This window comes from Bombus vancouverensis, chromosome 4 (genome assembly GCF_051014615.1).
Source record: "Bombus vancouverensis nearcticus chromosome 4, iyBomVanc1_principal, whole genome shotgun sequence".
NCBI classification, from domain to species: domain Eukaryota; kingdom Metazoa; phylum Arthropoda; class Insecta; order Hymenoptera; family Apidae; genus Bombus; species Bombus vancouverensis.
This window is the reverse complement of record NC_134914.1, coordinates 14,977,509-14,994,091: the sequence shown is the minus strand read 5'-3', so window position 1 is coordinate 14,994,091 and position 16,583 is coordinate 14,977,509. Positions and strand designations below refer to the sequence as shown.

The 16,583-nt window shown below is 39.6% G+C and overlaps 1 protein-coding gene and 1 long non-coding RNA gene across 5 annotated transcripts in view; one reads left to right on the top strand and one right to left on the bottom strand.

Moving 5' to 3' along the window:
• Positions 1 to 5,067: 5,067 nt before the first annotated feature.
• LOC143302619 (uncharacterized) lies at positions 5,068 to 8,111 on the bottom strand. The gene is made up of 3 exons (XR_013058252.1): positions 7,694 to 8,111; positions 5,751 to 7,158; positions 5,068 to 5,574 (listed from the first exon to the last, which is right to left on the bottom strand). It is a non-coding gene; the product is annotated as an uncharacterized LOC143302619 (long non-coding RNA).
• LOC117153157 (protein-L-histidine N-pros-methyltransferase) overlaps positions 6,820 to 16,583 on the top strand; it is a 44,131-nt gene continuing 34,367 nt past the window's right edge. For all 4 annotated transcript variants that reach the window (XR_013058251.1, XR_013058250.1, XM_033326910.2 and 1 more), the window contains exon 1: positions 6,820 to 7,011. Coding sequence is in view for 2 of the 4 variants with exons in the window: in XM_033326910.2 (XP_033182801.1) it covers positions 6,820 to 7,011 (192 nt within the window). In the remaining 2 variants the exon portion in view is untranslated. The remainder of the gene's footprint in view (positions 7,012 to 16,583) is intronic.

Sequence of the window (16,583 nt, the reverse complement as noted above, 5' to 3'; positions counted from 1 at the left end):
GTCTTTAATATAAATAAAAAAAGATAAATAAATAGTTTGTAGCTTGGGTTAGATCGATATCGCTAGCATGACTCAATTTTTATTTTATGCAATCTAGTAAACGTATCGTAAATTTGATTACTATTTTATTTATTATTATTTATGTATATCTTAGCATTTTGTTCAGTTCTTTGGCGTTCCTAACTATCTAAACTTTGATGAAAGTCTGGTTCGAACAAACGAGCTAATGTTCCTTTGACTGCATAATTAAATCTTAAACTATTCAAAAAAAGTATTAAATTCGAAACTTAATTCTAACCTATTCGTACGTTATCTAATTCTTTTTCTCGTTGGTCCAACTTGAAGGATAAATACACTGAAAAAGTATAGGAAGTTAACCGATACTCACACAAAAGTCATCATAATTCCAAATTATTAAACCAGGTATCGATACGACAAACCAAAACGCGTGATTAAACGATACTTCGATACCGCGATCGAAGTTAAGAGGCATAATCCGGTGAATTCTCACGCCCCTCTAATTTGTCGTGTGTATAACCTCTGAAACGCCTAGTTTGGCTTCCAAATCGAGCATCGCGCCCACCTCGCCACGTTTTTACGAGAGAACTTTAAAATTTATCATGCAATTCACCTTCCATCTACGCTCGAGAAACGTACGTTCACGTGGAGCGTAATCACTTTAATCTTCCGCTAATGAGAGTACCCGCGACCCATAAGCAACGAGATTCCATAATTTTTCAACGACGCCTGGCGCTCCTCTGTCGGTCGAGCAAACAACACGAACTCATAAAATGGCGTTCTCGCGCGAGAAGAAGTTCGATTCGGTTCTTCTAGATGCACGCACGGCACGCACACGCACACATGAGCACATGTACGCGTGTCGCGCCACGTGTATGCATGTATGACATGAGCAGCGGAGAAGGCTCGACTTTGGAAGCCTCAGGGCATGTAGACGTATAGGCTCCCCGTGTTACGCATCGTGCCGCACACGGGGCATACATCACTCCACGTGTGAACCCTCACCACCACTAGCAACATCAGCGCCGGCGACCTCACCTTTTAGATAGCTGTTCGTTCCGTGTTGCTGCTGCCGTTGGTTTCTCGGTGTGCCTGCACCGCGGTGTGTTGGTAATTATTATTACGAGGGATAAGAAGAACGAGCCGGGAGAGAGAAACAGCAGGGATCGGTGCGTGGATCTCCTTTCGGTGTTCCCCTGTAATCAGACAGCCGGACCTGACTGCTAGGTAGGAGGGGCAAGGTGAAACACAGAGAAAGAGAAACTTACGGAAGACGTATTAGTGTCGTTTCTGATTTAAGCTGCTGCACAGACCGACTTAATTGTTTCTAACTGATCTTTTCCCCACAAGGGAAACTACTGACAATTTGTCGTTAGGTTAAGGTTAGGTGGATGTTTCTGTACGATCGGCAATGTCGGGTCGACGAACTTTTGCGTATAATTGAAGTTTGAGGCGCCGCCTGTTCGGTGGACGAACAAACCAATGACCGACGAAAAGCATAGTCCTTTAAAATTTAAAACATCGATCAGTAAGTCGAAATTGGAAGGGAAAGTTGGTTTCATAAATTAGAAGATAATCATAATAACGTAGCGATGATTTATAAGCGAAGTAGCAACTTTTTATTCGTCGGATAATTGAAACTCGGCAACGCCGGCCGACAAGTCGCGTATGCGTGAAATAAGAAAGCCGCAGCGCCGCGCGCAGGAAATGTACACTCTCGGTTCGGTGCGGGTTAACATCGAATTATCGTTCCGGCAATTATCGTTAGCTGGGTGTAATTAAATTATTTCTCGAAGCCTGCGAGGAATTTAACCCGTTTTACCGCTTTTAGAATATCGCCCGATAGCACGATTGTACACACACAAACCACGGGTTTCAGCTACGTAATTACAGGTACGATAATTCATCGACGCGCGCACACGCATGCGACCTGTTCATCCGCGTCCGTGTCTACGTACGAGTTTCGTTAATAACGGTTTGCACCTCTGCCGAGGCTAATTAACGTTTCCCACTCCCTGTACCGCTAATTACGCGTCCTTAAAAAAATGTCCTTATTATCTTAAACACCGGCTTTCGGTAAAATCTGGATTTGTCGATCGACGAGAACGGCGCAATAAAACCACACAGAGACCGATCGCCTGCGTTTTCTCTTCGAGCCAAACGATAAATTTTCAACGTAGAACGAGAACTTCGGAAACACGGCTGGGGGGCACGTTTCGCGCTGCTTTGTCCTTTCGACTCCTCTCAGCCTCCCTCAACCACTTTCCTTTCTATTTCTCTTCTCTTTCCAACTTACTGGATCTCTCTGTGCGTCCATCCTTCTCTCGTTTCGGCCTCTTTCTAACCTCCTTCCCTGCAAATTTACAATGCCCTCGCTTGTAATAAGCGGTTGCGCGCTTCGTTCACGATTATGAGCTCACTTCAGGTACCGTGAGGACTTATCGAGTTAAGGCCCTTCCAACCATGGAACACCAAACAACGTCTTCTCTCCCTCGAACGATACCCCCTCGGTGGAAAACGAATTTTCACTTACACTTACACTAGCGATTCACGATTCACGCGTAAAGTGTGTAAAATAATATAGAACGTTTTCTTGAAGATTTGAAGGCCCCTTCACGATGAAAGGAAAATAATATAGTAAAAGGTTAATGCGTTTCGTACTGAGAGAAAGGTAAGCAATTTAGCACTTTACATTTAAGGAAAGAGGTTATATTAGAATATTTAATCACGTAGTCTTAGAGATATATAATATATAATCTTAGAAAATATACAAATGTGTGCGAATGTTTAATTTTATGAAGAAAGGAAATGAAAATTGATTCGTCCGACTTCTTTATCATGCAATTGTTTTTCACTTTTTAGATAAATAAAGTTTCTCATTGAAAGAGAAGGAGAGACAAATAAATCAAGTTGAAGATTTTGCAAAGAAACCACTTTTTTCTAGAGAGACAGATTTATGGCGATGTAAAAAAGATGGCATTCTAATTATGTAAAATGAGGTACGTTGATACATTAAGCGGTAAGTTGCAATTAAGAGTTTTAAGTAAAAATAATTGCACGAAAATAATAAATAATGATACCTTGTACCTTTTAAGTATAATTAATTATAAGAATACTCTCTTGCATTATTGCAAATAAATTTCACGTGACATTAATTTTTGCCATTAATATGCAAAACTATCTAATTTCGAACATATATATCGCTAAATATAAATAACAATAAAAAGTGATAATTTGTATCAATTATAGAAATAACAGATATGATTATATTATATTATAGAGTAAATATTACCTACGTGAAAATTAGTGTGTCTTACATTGTTGTAAAATGAATTATTTTATACATGTAAGCTATTAGTATTCTTACCTTGACATTTTCAACTGGTGCTTTCAGCAGTTACCCCGTTCGCATAAACGTTTTAAATCACTTTCTCATGAATAAAGGATTTTAGTTTAATCGTTTCTGATTTATAGTTAACTTAATGTCGTCCAACCGCGTTCACTTAAGAAAATTATAGAATACTTCAATAACATTGTTTAAATAATTTTGAAATTTCGAATTTATGAATAAAACGAAAAGATCAAGGTTTCATATACTTAAAAATAACTTACGAAGTTTTATTCGCATATGCTATAGAACGGTACTAAAAATTAAAACCAGAAAAGTATGATGCAATATTTGATAAGGAACTAATTGCCGTTTCAGATTGCGGTAGCGAAAGTTATGTAAATTTCCGTACAAACGCGTGACATTTGGAACATTTACGGAAACTTGTCTACGAGGAACTTAATCTAGTCAGCTGTGAGCTGCTAATTATTAGCTATCGTGTCGATATCCATACACAGGCTATTAATCTTTCTTAATTACTCGACGAGAGATAAATTTCAGTGATATCTTAATACTAGATCAGTATTTAAAAATGTTCACTTTTTCTAAACGACAAAACTCTCCATTTCCGCCTAAAAATACTTTTTTTTTCTTTAAAATTTAATGCTGTAAATATTATAAACAGATGGTTAATAGAGAAAAATATCCATTTCTAATCATTTTTTTAGAATATAGGGAATTTTTTGGTAATATTACAGAATCTGTTCTTTCTTTTTACTCATCAAATATAAGTGAGTAGCACGATCACTGTCGTGTACATCGACTTCGTTGGGTAAAAAAAAAATAGAATACGATATCGTTACACTAATGTCCAGCTCCTTAAGTACCTGACGTATGTGAAACTTCTGAATAGCCGCAGGGAAGATTAGGGATTCGAATCGGTGGAATGTACCACGGGACGGTGGCACGGCGTGCTTTGTAAGGGAGACACGTGCACCACATGTTTAAGCTTTAAGTGACGGTCACAGTCCAAACATGTCGCGGACAAGTTAGAGCTCACACAACTCACCGCGGCAGCATCCTTCTTTAACCTTCCGCGATTCAACGCGCTTCCGAATCTAATAAACCACTTGAAAAAAAGATCGTAAAATTAAGTACAGTATTGTACACGAGACGAATAGTTTTATGAGAATGTTGCGATTTCCTATACAACTCGAGAACTTTCATTATCTTACATTTTTTGCTCACATAATGATATCGTATTGTCAGTTGTTTAAGAGATTAAGATTATTTCGTAAATAAGATAATACCCTTAAGTATCCGTACTAAATATATCGCACGTGAAGTTTATCACAATACATCAGCTTTATTAAAATTTTTAATTGGATTAATGGATTATTAATTTCGAACTAGTAGTCTTGTATCTTTTTCTTGAGCTTTGAATTTCTATTTTATATAACTAATGGTTTACAGATCATTTAAACAAGTATATGTATATCTTTAAAATTATATTTGACACATACAGTTTTCATTCTGTCATTTTACTTTCACTTCGACTTTTCTTATCTTATGTATTTAAAATGCGTTAATATTTAATCTCAGTATTTTTATTACATTTAGTAATAAACCATAAAAATCATGGTCATCATAGGTGCAAAAAAGGAAAATATTTCATATAAAAAATACATATGAATCGTATGAAACACATACACATCCTTTTGCGTGATGTAATCGCAATACGAAAAAAGAAATGATAACCCCAAGAGAGGGTGTCACAGTGTCAGCTACGGTGAAAAATTTGCCAATTAAAAAAATCTCATTTCTCCCAGTAACGAGGGGCGGCGTGCAATTAATGTCAGCGGCGAAAATGATTTATGGGGTGAGGTGGGAGAGATGCAGGTTGTAGGCGAGAGGCTAGCTTATCATAAATTAATGAATTATCAGTACTCGATATGGGGAGCATAAGGGAGGAAGAAACGTTCGCGCGCGCGCGCGCAGTACGTCAATATGGTATTTGAAATATTCATCGATGCACTCCGGTGTACAAGAAATTTTCTCTAAGGCGTATTTATATCACGTAAAACTTTTATGTATGACGGTAAAATTCTTTGGGGTGACAACACCGATGAAAAACATAGCGTCAAGACGTGTGCTTACAGTAGTTATAAATGGGAGGACCCATCAGCAGTTGTTGAGAAACGCCATCAACGTCATCGTCTATAGTACTCCTTAAAAATTGATAATTAATTCAATTTTATGTAACCATAGATCGTGCAACTTCTAATATTTTTAATTAATTGGTAAAATGACAAGAATATCAATTATAAAATAACTAAAGTGATATTAGAATACACGATCACCAGTGAAATACATATGTATGTATATGTGTATGTTTATGACTCACAATACGAACTGGTATGTTTATGTCCACTGTCAAGAACTACGTCGATGTTCCGCGATTCTCCTCGACGCGTTCTTTAACCTCTATTCATTTCACTGTCTTTTTCTCGTATACGTCCTTTTCTTCCTCGCCTTCACGCTTGCATACTTTCTTGTTCTCAATCACTATTCTTTCGCTACCTTTGTCTCATACTTCAACAAAGAGATCGTGCATTCTCTTTTCCACTTAGAATCTATTAAGTCTATTAAGAAGCGCATTGAAATGAGATTCAAATCAAGGTTAGGTGTAAATTAAACCGTGCGACATAAAGGAGTGGAATTTAATTGCGAAGACATTGTGCAGTCGTCAACGTTCTCGTCACCTAAATTTTTTTAATCAGTGTGCTTATCAGTATTTTTTAACAAGTATCATTTGCTATTGTTGGTACTATATTATGCTATAGCTATACTTCAGTCTGTATTGTACCATCTAAATAAAGAAAGCATATATAATCATTTAAATAGTAAGTAATTGTCGTTAATAACAGTATAAAAATATAAAATTTTCCAAGGATTTTCAGAAATCAATTATAACGAAGATTAGTTATGAACAATAGTCTCGTAACAGTCGTATAATTGTCGCAATGGTTTATTTCCGCAGATTTATCGACGTATTATCAAGCACTATTCGTGAAACTCAAGTCTCCTTAACGTATCATTTCAATCGAGAATTGTTATTTTTTCTTAGGAAATTATTGAAATCGTTTTGGCTTTATATTATATAAATGAAATATACACGCGTCGAATATCATATTTGCCTGGAAAATCGTCGATGGTTTAAACGTCATTTCGTGTTCCTACATCGTCGACTGTAGCTGCTTACGGGAAACGTAATTCGCTAATCAACCTGTAGTCGCCGCCACCATCGCCAACATGGCCACGTGCTAGACGTGTTTACGTGAACTGCGTCATCTTTCGTATTTTTCTTGTTCATATACCAAAGTGTTAGCTGTGAGATTACAGTGTTGGGTATCGGGTATGGTCATATGATGCGCGTGTGGTGACTAGCAGTCATTAACGTGCTCCTCGTGGGCATGGCGGGTGTGGACGTGCCTGTACCACGGTGCACCTGCAACGTCAAGGATTTGACTACCTGTTCCGCTGTCAATCAGGATTCACCCACGAGTAGAGCCGTAAGAAGTTATAGACCACATGGGAGCCTCGCCAGGTTACTTTATGATAAACAGAAGGCGGATGAACAGCTCGAAGCGTACGACAAAACCCAGGTAAATATTAACGTAAATAGGTTACATTTCCTATTCAATCCCCTGCATACATATCTGTAGCCAACCCGCGCGTACTCCGTTCTTCGTATCGCCGCCTGAGGTCACGTCAGTGGCCTCAGGACCGTAGATACGTCATAGCGCTTCCAGCTAAAATGACACAACTACATTACATTTTTATTTAACCGATTTTCTAAACATTACTACGATTGTTATATTAATTTTACAATGAATTCATTTTCAATATATATAGATGTATATATATATATATATATATATGTATTTCAACGTTGGAAGGGAAATTCGTGTTATCGCTTCACGTAACGAATTTGGCCGTTCCAAATTCGATACAGGTTTGATCGTGCTATATTGAAAAGTAAGATTTGTTTAGTGGGTCAGATAAGATAGCAAAATTTGGAATGCAACTGATTCGCGCGTTTATTTTCGTATTATTTGATGGATAACTAGAGATATGTTCGGTGTCGACCTTAGTCGCGTTTAATTAAAATAACGTCGAGGAGAAATTTCTTTTTCCGTGAATGAAGGATCTCTTGAATCTGGTCTTAGTAAATTCCGAGTGGCGCACGGGCCAGCAGGGTAATTGGGTTGTCGGGGGAGGAAGTAGCCACTAAGGCGAAAGCAAGGGGGAGGGAGCAAGGAGAGCAGTAATAATTAGTACAATTACCGCACAAGGCCAACCACTGACTGCCCTCTCATTCCGCGAACGACGCTACTCAAGAGTCAAGAGCATGCTCAGTAATTACAGGATAATTACGTTCTCGATATTCCTGAAACATCTTCAAACGCCAGTCCCGAACACCGTCCAGAGCGTCTTGCCTCGCTCTATTTATAATTATATCTTTATGGTTGCCTTCAATTCAACTCCTCGAAGTCACGAGCGATCATGCCGAGACCGTTGATCGCGTTGAATCTATGAAAACGATCACAAGACAAAAGTCTGCCAACTTGGAAGCTACTAACAGCGCTAGTTGCTAGTTACACAACTTCAAACGTTCAATCTATTAATACCGACAACAGCGTGCGATGGTTCGCGTTTCGATTCGTCGTTACTCATGCTACGCGATTACAAGGAACGTTGAAAATAATGGTATAGTTCGAAAGGAACAGATTTTTAATTTTACCATAAAGTAAGATTAAAACGTAAAATTCGCTTTTGCGAGAAAAATTGAATTTGGAAATGCAAGAAACTAAGACGACGAAAGCATAAAATTCCTATGACCGATAGCGGTTGCTTTTGAAATATTTTGAAATTAGCAGTTACCTGTAATGTTTAACCTTCTGTTAGGTAATTTAACGAGACTGTTATAAACAATACTTATTTATAACAGATGTATACTCCGTATTATCGTCGGTTCAATGATTGTATTTCTTATAGGAAAGATATTGAATTTTTTGTAAAGTCGGTTAAATTTAAACGACGAGGTGTTGTTCAATTAATCGCTTAAATTCTTCAACATTTGTGAACAGACACATATTTTATATAATCTAAGCCTGGAAGTAGAACGCAGAACTTAAATACACGTTCAATTCTTCCTACAAAATTGAGCAGATTTTCCCTTAGTATCGTCCCAAACGAATTTACAAATTTCACAGGCAAGCAACGTCTCGAAGAGTTTTCGCCTACCATTCTTCGCTTTGAACTTATTCTCAGCTTCGAACATGCCTTCGCACAACGATCTCGAACGCGTCCTTTACATCTATATCGTTTCACACGCGGCCAGAAGGAAAACGAGAAAAAAAGAAACACACCTCTTTACGTTTTCCATTACGTAGCTAGCATAGGTTGGAAATCCGCAGAAAGTCGACTGGCGCGTCCGATCGCGTATTTATTCATCTAGCGGAAGAAAGAAGCTTTTATCGGTGTTTGCGAGAACCTTTCGCGTGCGACAGAGAGCAAATCGATTCGGAGGGCCGCTCGCTCGAGCAGGTGCTCGCAGGAAAAGGGAAGAATCCCATTCGGTCGCGTGAAACGAGAAATTTGAAATTCGTGCGGAGGGACGCCCCCGCGAGATTTGCCTCAACCCCCTGCCGACCGAAATCGAGGCGAGACGTCGCTTCACCTTCTCTCTCTCTCTCTCTCTCTCTCTTTCTCTCTCTCCCGACCCTTTCCTCTCTCTTTGCGTAGCACTAGGTAGTTCTCTGTGCCTGCCATCGCCTAATATCCCTGAGCAGTCTGAAAACTTTACTCTCAGACCGAGTGGCGTGGATGCGTCGACCCGGTGGTGTTTTAAGGTTTTTAAAAGACTGGCGGCGCCGTTCGTTTCCTCGCGGATCCTCCTCTAAGGAAAGAGATGGAAAAATAGAGAGAAAGAGGGTCGCGTGGAACGCTGCTTTGAAATATTAAGTAACTGATGGATGAGACTCCTGAGGGGAAGAAAGAGAAAACTCCTGCAACCGAGACAACTACCACCGAAAGACGTTTCCGTACACTTTTACACCCCGTAGCCTAAACAACGCGTCCCATTTCTTAGGAATTTTAACTCGTCCTCGGTGCTGTCGCCAACCAGTTCACGGCAGCTTGCGAAACACGCGTATCTCGAGCTCGCTCGTAATAATAACAGCAACGCTCGTGATAATAATGTTTATTACCTTCGTGAAGTGTGGCAAAGAGAAGTCCTGATTGCGAGCAACTTCGGCGAGGCTAATGACGATTCGCTTTGACCATGTTAAATAGAATTTCTCTGTTTGCTTGATGAGGCCCAACTGGTAACTACGAGACGCGATTTTAAGTTTAACCCCTTCGCGTTTGCGGTGCGTCGCGACGTCGTCGCGAATGTAAGTAGATCATTTGGTGTATTATGGATGAAATATTTAACGAATTACTCGAATGAAATTTTCATGGCCAAGTATGTCGTTCGTGGCCCAGGAGACTTTACAAGTAGCTACTGTACAAGTATACGTATCTACTTATGCGGTATTATAGTTGTGTGAACGTGAATTAGCAATCAAGGAATCTCGACAGATATTTCGTAATAATTTATATCGGAATTATGAATATGGATTTTGAAATTATGAAAAATTTTGGATCAGCGAAAGAGGTTGCGCTTACGCAACATAAGATGATACATCTGTTGCAAGAATGTAAATATTATGTACGATCTGAGAGGAAGATGTTATTTTTGAACGCAAAACACGAAGAGTATATTTTCCAAAGACTGTCTTTTTTTTCTTAAGCTCCGTGTTATAATGATATGTTTTGAAGTAGATGCTAATTTAAACGGAATTGTGTTATGGCGAGTTAAATTTAACTATGACGCGTACCATAATGGTCAAGTATCCGAACAACGATTGCTATTTACGTCCTTCGCGTTATCAGTGAAACGTTACTTCACGAATATTAATTGCAAATGAATTTCAAATGATTTTTTAGAACGTAATATCGTATACGATACTACTGTAATTTAAAAAAGATACTCTTCGGGAATATTTGTCCGTCGTATTATTCACGATCGTTCGTCGCGTGCTACATTAAGAATTCTAACAGTAACTCGTCTCTTACGTCAAACTGTAATAATATTTTCTTGTCGTGACACGCAACGTAACAGAGTTTAAAGAGGCTAGATATCTCGGACAATTTTTAATACAAGAAGACGCTAGCGAAGAGTAATATTCGACTTCCAAGTGGATCGAAACATACGTGCCTATTACATATAACGTATATATAACAAAGTCTAAAAGTTTAATAAAATCGTTTATTTAAGTTAATTAACCACCAACCAATACTACATCGTATCGTAGCCCGTGTTGCAACAGTTCGTCTCGATGTTATCTCTGACGAAATCGGACACCGTACAACAGCCGAAAAGATCAAAACAAACACGAATGACGATTTACAAAACAAGTGGACGGTCGAACGATTCGTCATCTCCGTCGAAATAGCATAAAAAACCGCAAAGGACAAAAATAAATATACATAATGTATACGCGAGCGCGTATTCATAGCTTCGAAGCGTTCTTCGAGATAAATCTCACATACGATAAATACACAGACCGGGCATATACGTACACACGTACATACTTAGCAGCGGAGAATAGCACGTGACACGCATGGCTCAGACTAAATAACGACAATGTAAATAATATCGAGTCGCGATAGTTGTTACGCGACGCAGTAGCAGAGCGCGGTGCAACGAACGAATCTAGAGAGGAACGAAGACGAGTATACCGTGCGTTATCGTTCGCGTGAGATGGTATTGTTTCGAGAAAAGAACGACCAACGGTGAATACGACTATCGTTCATGAACATAAAGCGAGATCTAGGATCTTTCGCGGCACTTTCACGGTGAAGAATCGCGAAAGATGTTGTCAGGACCGGCGATAAATCCGTATGGTCGGTGGATGTTCGTTTATCAAGTCGTATAATCGCGGGCGTGCGTCGTGTGCGCGAGCATGCGTGCGCAGTGGATCCACCAGCCGAAAAACTGATTTCTGCAGCGTAGATCGACGCTCGATCGACCGAACAAGTCGTATTTATGTCTTTATTCGTACGCAGGATACCGGTTTCCACCGTGAACGCCGATCCATTCGGCAGAATTCTTGTTCGCCGTACACGATACGCTTTGTCGCCGAACTTCTTGCGCACGAGACGCGAGTTGCCGATGCGAGGGGGCCGGCGGTGCCGCCGACCGATTTGAAAGTCGCGGGGCAAAAAAAGGCACGGTTCCAAGACGAGACTCGGTGAAACGAAGGATTTCATTAGGCCCGTCCCTCCCGGCTCTTTTGGTATTTCGCATTTTTGCTGATTTCTTCCGCGCCGGCTTTTCGTCGAGCATAGACCGTGAAAAAGCAACGAGCGATAAGCGACGTTAGCCTGGCATACTTTTCTTTTTTCCTTCTTGCTAGAGATTTCTTTCGCATTTGCTACGCTTCGTATCAACGTCGCTGAACCTTTGGCTTTGACTCGAATCGCTGATTTTTGGGGATTAACGACTCGACAAGGTTCGACTCGTGAGCTCCAGCTACGCGTCGATGTTAAGTTAATAAAACGATTGTATAAATTATTCGATGGCGAATGTACCTTTCCGTCAAGCTGTTTCGCGTTCTTTTTTTTTTATCTAAACATCGTTATTAGAAGATTACAGAAGATTAGAAGATGCTGTTCGATCGCTAAGAATCGTTAACGTATCGTATCGTGCCAATAAAAAGTTTCCGTTTGTAACTCTACGCACGTACGATAACTATCAGGCCACTCGTTATCGTGCCTCGTTGGTGCCATTGCGAACAGGAATCAATTAGCAAAAAATATCATGTAAACCGGATCGGATCCTGTGATTCGGGATCTACCAACAGAGGCCCGCTTGTACCGCCTTCATCCTGGTCAATTTAAGTTTTATTAACACTTCGTAAGGTGTATCATTTCAACCACTTATGTCTCTGAAATTGTCGACCAGACACTTTACGTTTCACACGCAATAACAACAAGTTGCTATTACCTCGTAAAGGTAGATCAAAATCGACGTGATAGGTATATTTCGGATTCTGCACGAGTATACCGAATGTGTCAACGTAAGTGACGTTTAACTCGGTATTCGATCCGGTAATTTCGTAAAGTAAACGATAGATTCCGAGGAATTTTTTCCGATTTTCCAGGGTCGACTTCGACGAATGCCTTTGACGACAAAATGAATTGCACGCAACTTGTCTTTATCTAAACGTAATTTAATATATTAAATTTAATCGTAGGTAGATAAGAAATATCAAGCGAAACTCGGAATATATCTTTATAATCCATAAATTAATAATGATCAGAATTTTATTTGCCCGTGAAAAAGCAACGTTACGATCGACTGTCGTTTTCTTCTTTTCTTTTAATTCGAAATTTGAAGATCACCGACAACTGGAAACCTCGATCGACGGTATCGAAACGAATAAACAAATGAAACGAAGTTTGAAGGATATGGACAGAAGGATGCGTAACTTCCAGGTAACTTAGTACGTGGTGTCGTAGTAAAAGATCAAACAACCGTAACTGATATCTGTTTTACTGTAAAAATAGAAAGACACGGGTATCTACTCGAGCACTCGTTACCTTTAAAGAGAATTCATTATTAACTTCGGTACTCGCTTATCTTTTTACTACCAGGAAAGTGTAATCCTCTCGATCACGGATAAAAGAAAAAAAATTCGATCTTTGCAACCTTTCGACACGCTAAAATCTGATTAGTCGCGATAATCGTCTCGGTATCCAGAGAAACAGCGTTTCGTTCTCAGGTTCGCATCTTTGAAACTATTAAACAACCACATGCGCGGTTCTACGTGCAGCGATAGAGATTCCGCTCTAGCCAAGCCCGCGGGACCAAGATCAAGATCGAAAAGCAACATTTCGGATCCTCCTCTCGTTAGCGTGGCAGCTTCGACCGATAAACGTAGAGGAGATTCATCGCTACGAAGGCTCAGAGTGAAATAGTTGGTAATACGAAATAGTTGGTAAAACGAGATTGCCGCGCGCAAGGTGTTATCCTTCGCGACAAGCTAAATTAGCGAGTGTACGGAAGATTTTCGCGCGCACCGTATACTTATGTCGTGGCTTCGACAAAAGCATCGCGATATCGTTCCTCTCAAAGAACAAAGAAGTAAAGGAAACGAAAAGCAAGGGGCAGGGGGGAAAAAAGTTGAAAACCAAGAGAAAAAGAAGAACGAGTAAAATAAATATCAACGGCTTAGGAACGGCTCGTGGATATCGCGGAGAAAAGGAAGAGATATTATGGATGTAGGAGAGAATACGATAGTGCTTTCCGTACGTGAACACGGACCTATCGATGAACCGATGCAAGGGAAGAAGAAGAAGGCTGTCATAAAAGCCGTGGAAAACGTTGGAAAGCCTGTTGAAAAAAGGCCGAGAAAGGGGACGATGAGACGGTCGAGCCGCACACATCGTAATTTGCAAGTTATTTTACGCGGCTATACGGATCGGATAACGAAGCCGCGGGACGGACACAGATCGTTATCGGCTCGTTCTCGAAATATTCCTCTGGGGCACCACCGGTAAGTCGAGGAACGTACAGAGAGTAGAACGTACGTAACCAGAGAGTGCTCTTCCAGCCGTTTCACGCATGATCGATCGCGTCTCGCGCCAACCAAAGGCACTCCAAACGATTATATCGGTTCCATCCGTGTGGGTATACGTACTTGCTTATACAGGGTGTTTCAGAAAGTTATGCCAAACTTGGAAAGTACGTACACGGCGCTCGTGAAACGAAGCGAACGAGCGTTCGGACGTTTGGGCCAAATATCATCGGTCTTGGTGTCGCGAGACTTTCTCATCGGTGAGATTATTATCTGCCATATGTCGTACGTTTGAAATTTCATTAGCGGTATAAAGAGACGCGACTGTCGCGATCGTGTCGGTCAAATTTCAAATCTGAAAATGTACGTCGTACGTAATACCTATCTATAGGAAACGTTTGCTTGGTACGTACAAGACATACATATATAGTAAAAAATTAGTACGCGTAGCGTTTGTACGAATAGCTGTCTTAAACGTATAAATTAAAATTCCTTTTATGGAGAGTCTTTGATCGATTCGACGAATACCACGTGCTTCTAAAGTTTGGCATCAACTTTCTGGAACATCCTATACGTAGCTACGTATACGTCTGCACGATGCGCTGTCTGATAACGATCCGATTCATTTTGCATCATCGCGGATAGCGCTTACAAATAATTTCGAATCGACCATGTTCGAGAACGATCGTTCGCGAAATAGTTATAGCTGTTTCCTGAGCGAGAAGACTATGTCCAAGAAGATAGTTGATTGCGATTGGTTTAGCTACCAGTTCGGTCGTGGCTTCGACGCTGGCTTAAAACGTTCCAAGATACGTACCTATTTATCCCAGAGTATTAGAAATTTATTTAGTCGAACTAGATGTCGAGGAATAGATATTATTATTTAGTTTATACTAGATTTTATTTGTAGTTGTAAATGTCTATTATATGATTATACATCTATTTTATGATTATACAGTTGTATAATTAATTTATATATATTTCATAGAAATATATATACAGGGTGGTTGGTAACTGGTGGTACAAGCGGAAAGGGGGTGATTCTACGCGAAAAAACAAGTCGAAAATATAGAATACAAATTTTTCGTTCGAGGCTTTGTTTTCGAGAAAATCGACTTTGAACTTTCGGTCGGTACGCGTGCACTTTATCGCGTCTCGTTATAACGGATCTCACTGTAGATCGTTGTTTCGATGGAAAAATTAAAAAAAAATAAAAATTTGTATTCTATATTTTCGACTTCTTTTTTCGCGTAGAATCGCCCCCTTTTCGCTTGTACCACCAGTTACCAACCACCCTGTATATGTGGAATTATATAAAATTGTACGCGGAGACAACAAGCGAATAACGCGATAAAAGTCATACTTTGTAATGGAATGTTGGAATACAACGATATTACACACACAGACACGAATAATCTTATACAGACACCTACACAGGCATTTGAACAGGACACTTACACAGGTCACACTCGCTACTGTATGGAGAGTGGGGTTCAAAATCTTTTAAGGGACCATGGGTCACTACGTACGGTCAGTCTGAGAGTAACTGGCCAACTGTCAACGATCCATAAATTCTTTACCTGCACACTTTGTTAATTATCTTAATTACCATATCGCTCACTTATATTTTAAATAAATTTGATTCTGTAATTCCGTTTAACAAATATCACCTAATATCGTTTCAACATAAACATTCTGTCTTCCACAGATTATTTATCTTAACTTTAAGATTAACACGTTGACCGCCACGACACCCGTATTCGGGTGTCAGCAAAGTTTCTGGTCAGGCCGCGTAACCCATATTCTGATGTCGCTTATTTGACTACTTGCGAAGGATCGTCGTGGGTATTTGAAAAGATATTCCATAATAATAAATTGTTAATTAATAATTAATTGTAATAATAGTTGAATTGTTATAAGATAAAATACGAAAATGGTTTATTAAAAATATTATTTAGAATGTAAAACTTTAAAGCATTCTATACATAGCTGAGGTTGGTCGAGACAATTTGGACGATAAGTCGTTGTTTTCTTCAAATTCTTTTCTGCCTTTGTTCGGTCCATTCGACGTCTTTTATTCGCATAACATAGTTTGCACGCGCGTCTAATGCTTCTTCCGGAATCGTTTTTCCGAACGGCGATATTACGAAGACAAGAATTTTTTGTATTTTCGGACAACCTTGATAATTTTGCGACTAACGACTGTCTAAATATTCTAACATTTATATCTTCCCTTGTCGCAATTTTGTAAACCGTCAAAGCGTTTGCAACAGGAATTCGCAGAAGGAATCGAATGCCAAGTTTTCCGTACCATTTGATTCCTTTTCTAATCGTGGTGGCGTAAGAAACCATTTGGTCGAAATAATCTGTACCACACTTTCCTTCGTTATATTCGACAACAGCAAGTGGTTTTAACGTTGCGAACAAACGAAACGAAAGATCATTCTTGAGACTACCACTTGAGCGATTCGCATTACTAAAATATCGATGGGTGCACCTAGCAGAGAACGCTCGGTACTGCTGTACGCGTGGTCTGACGGAGATTTCTT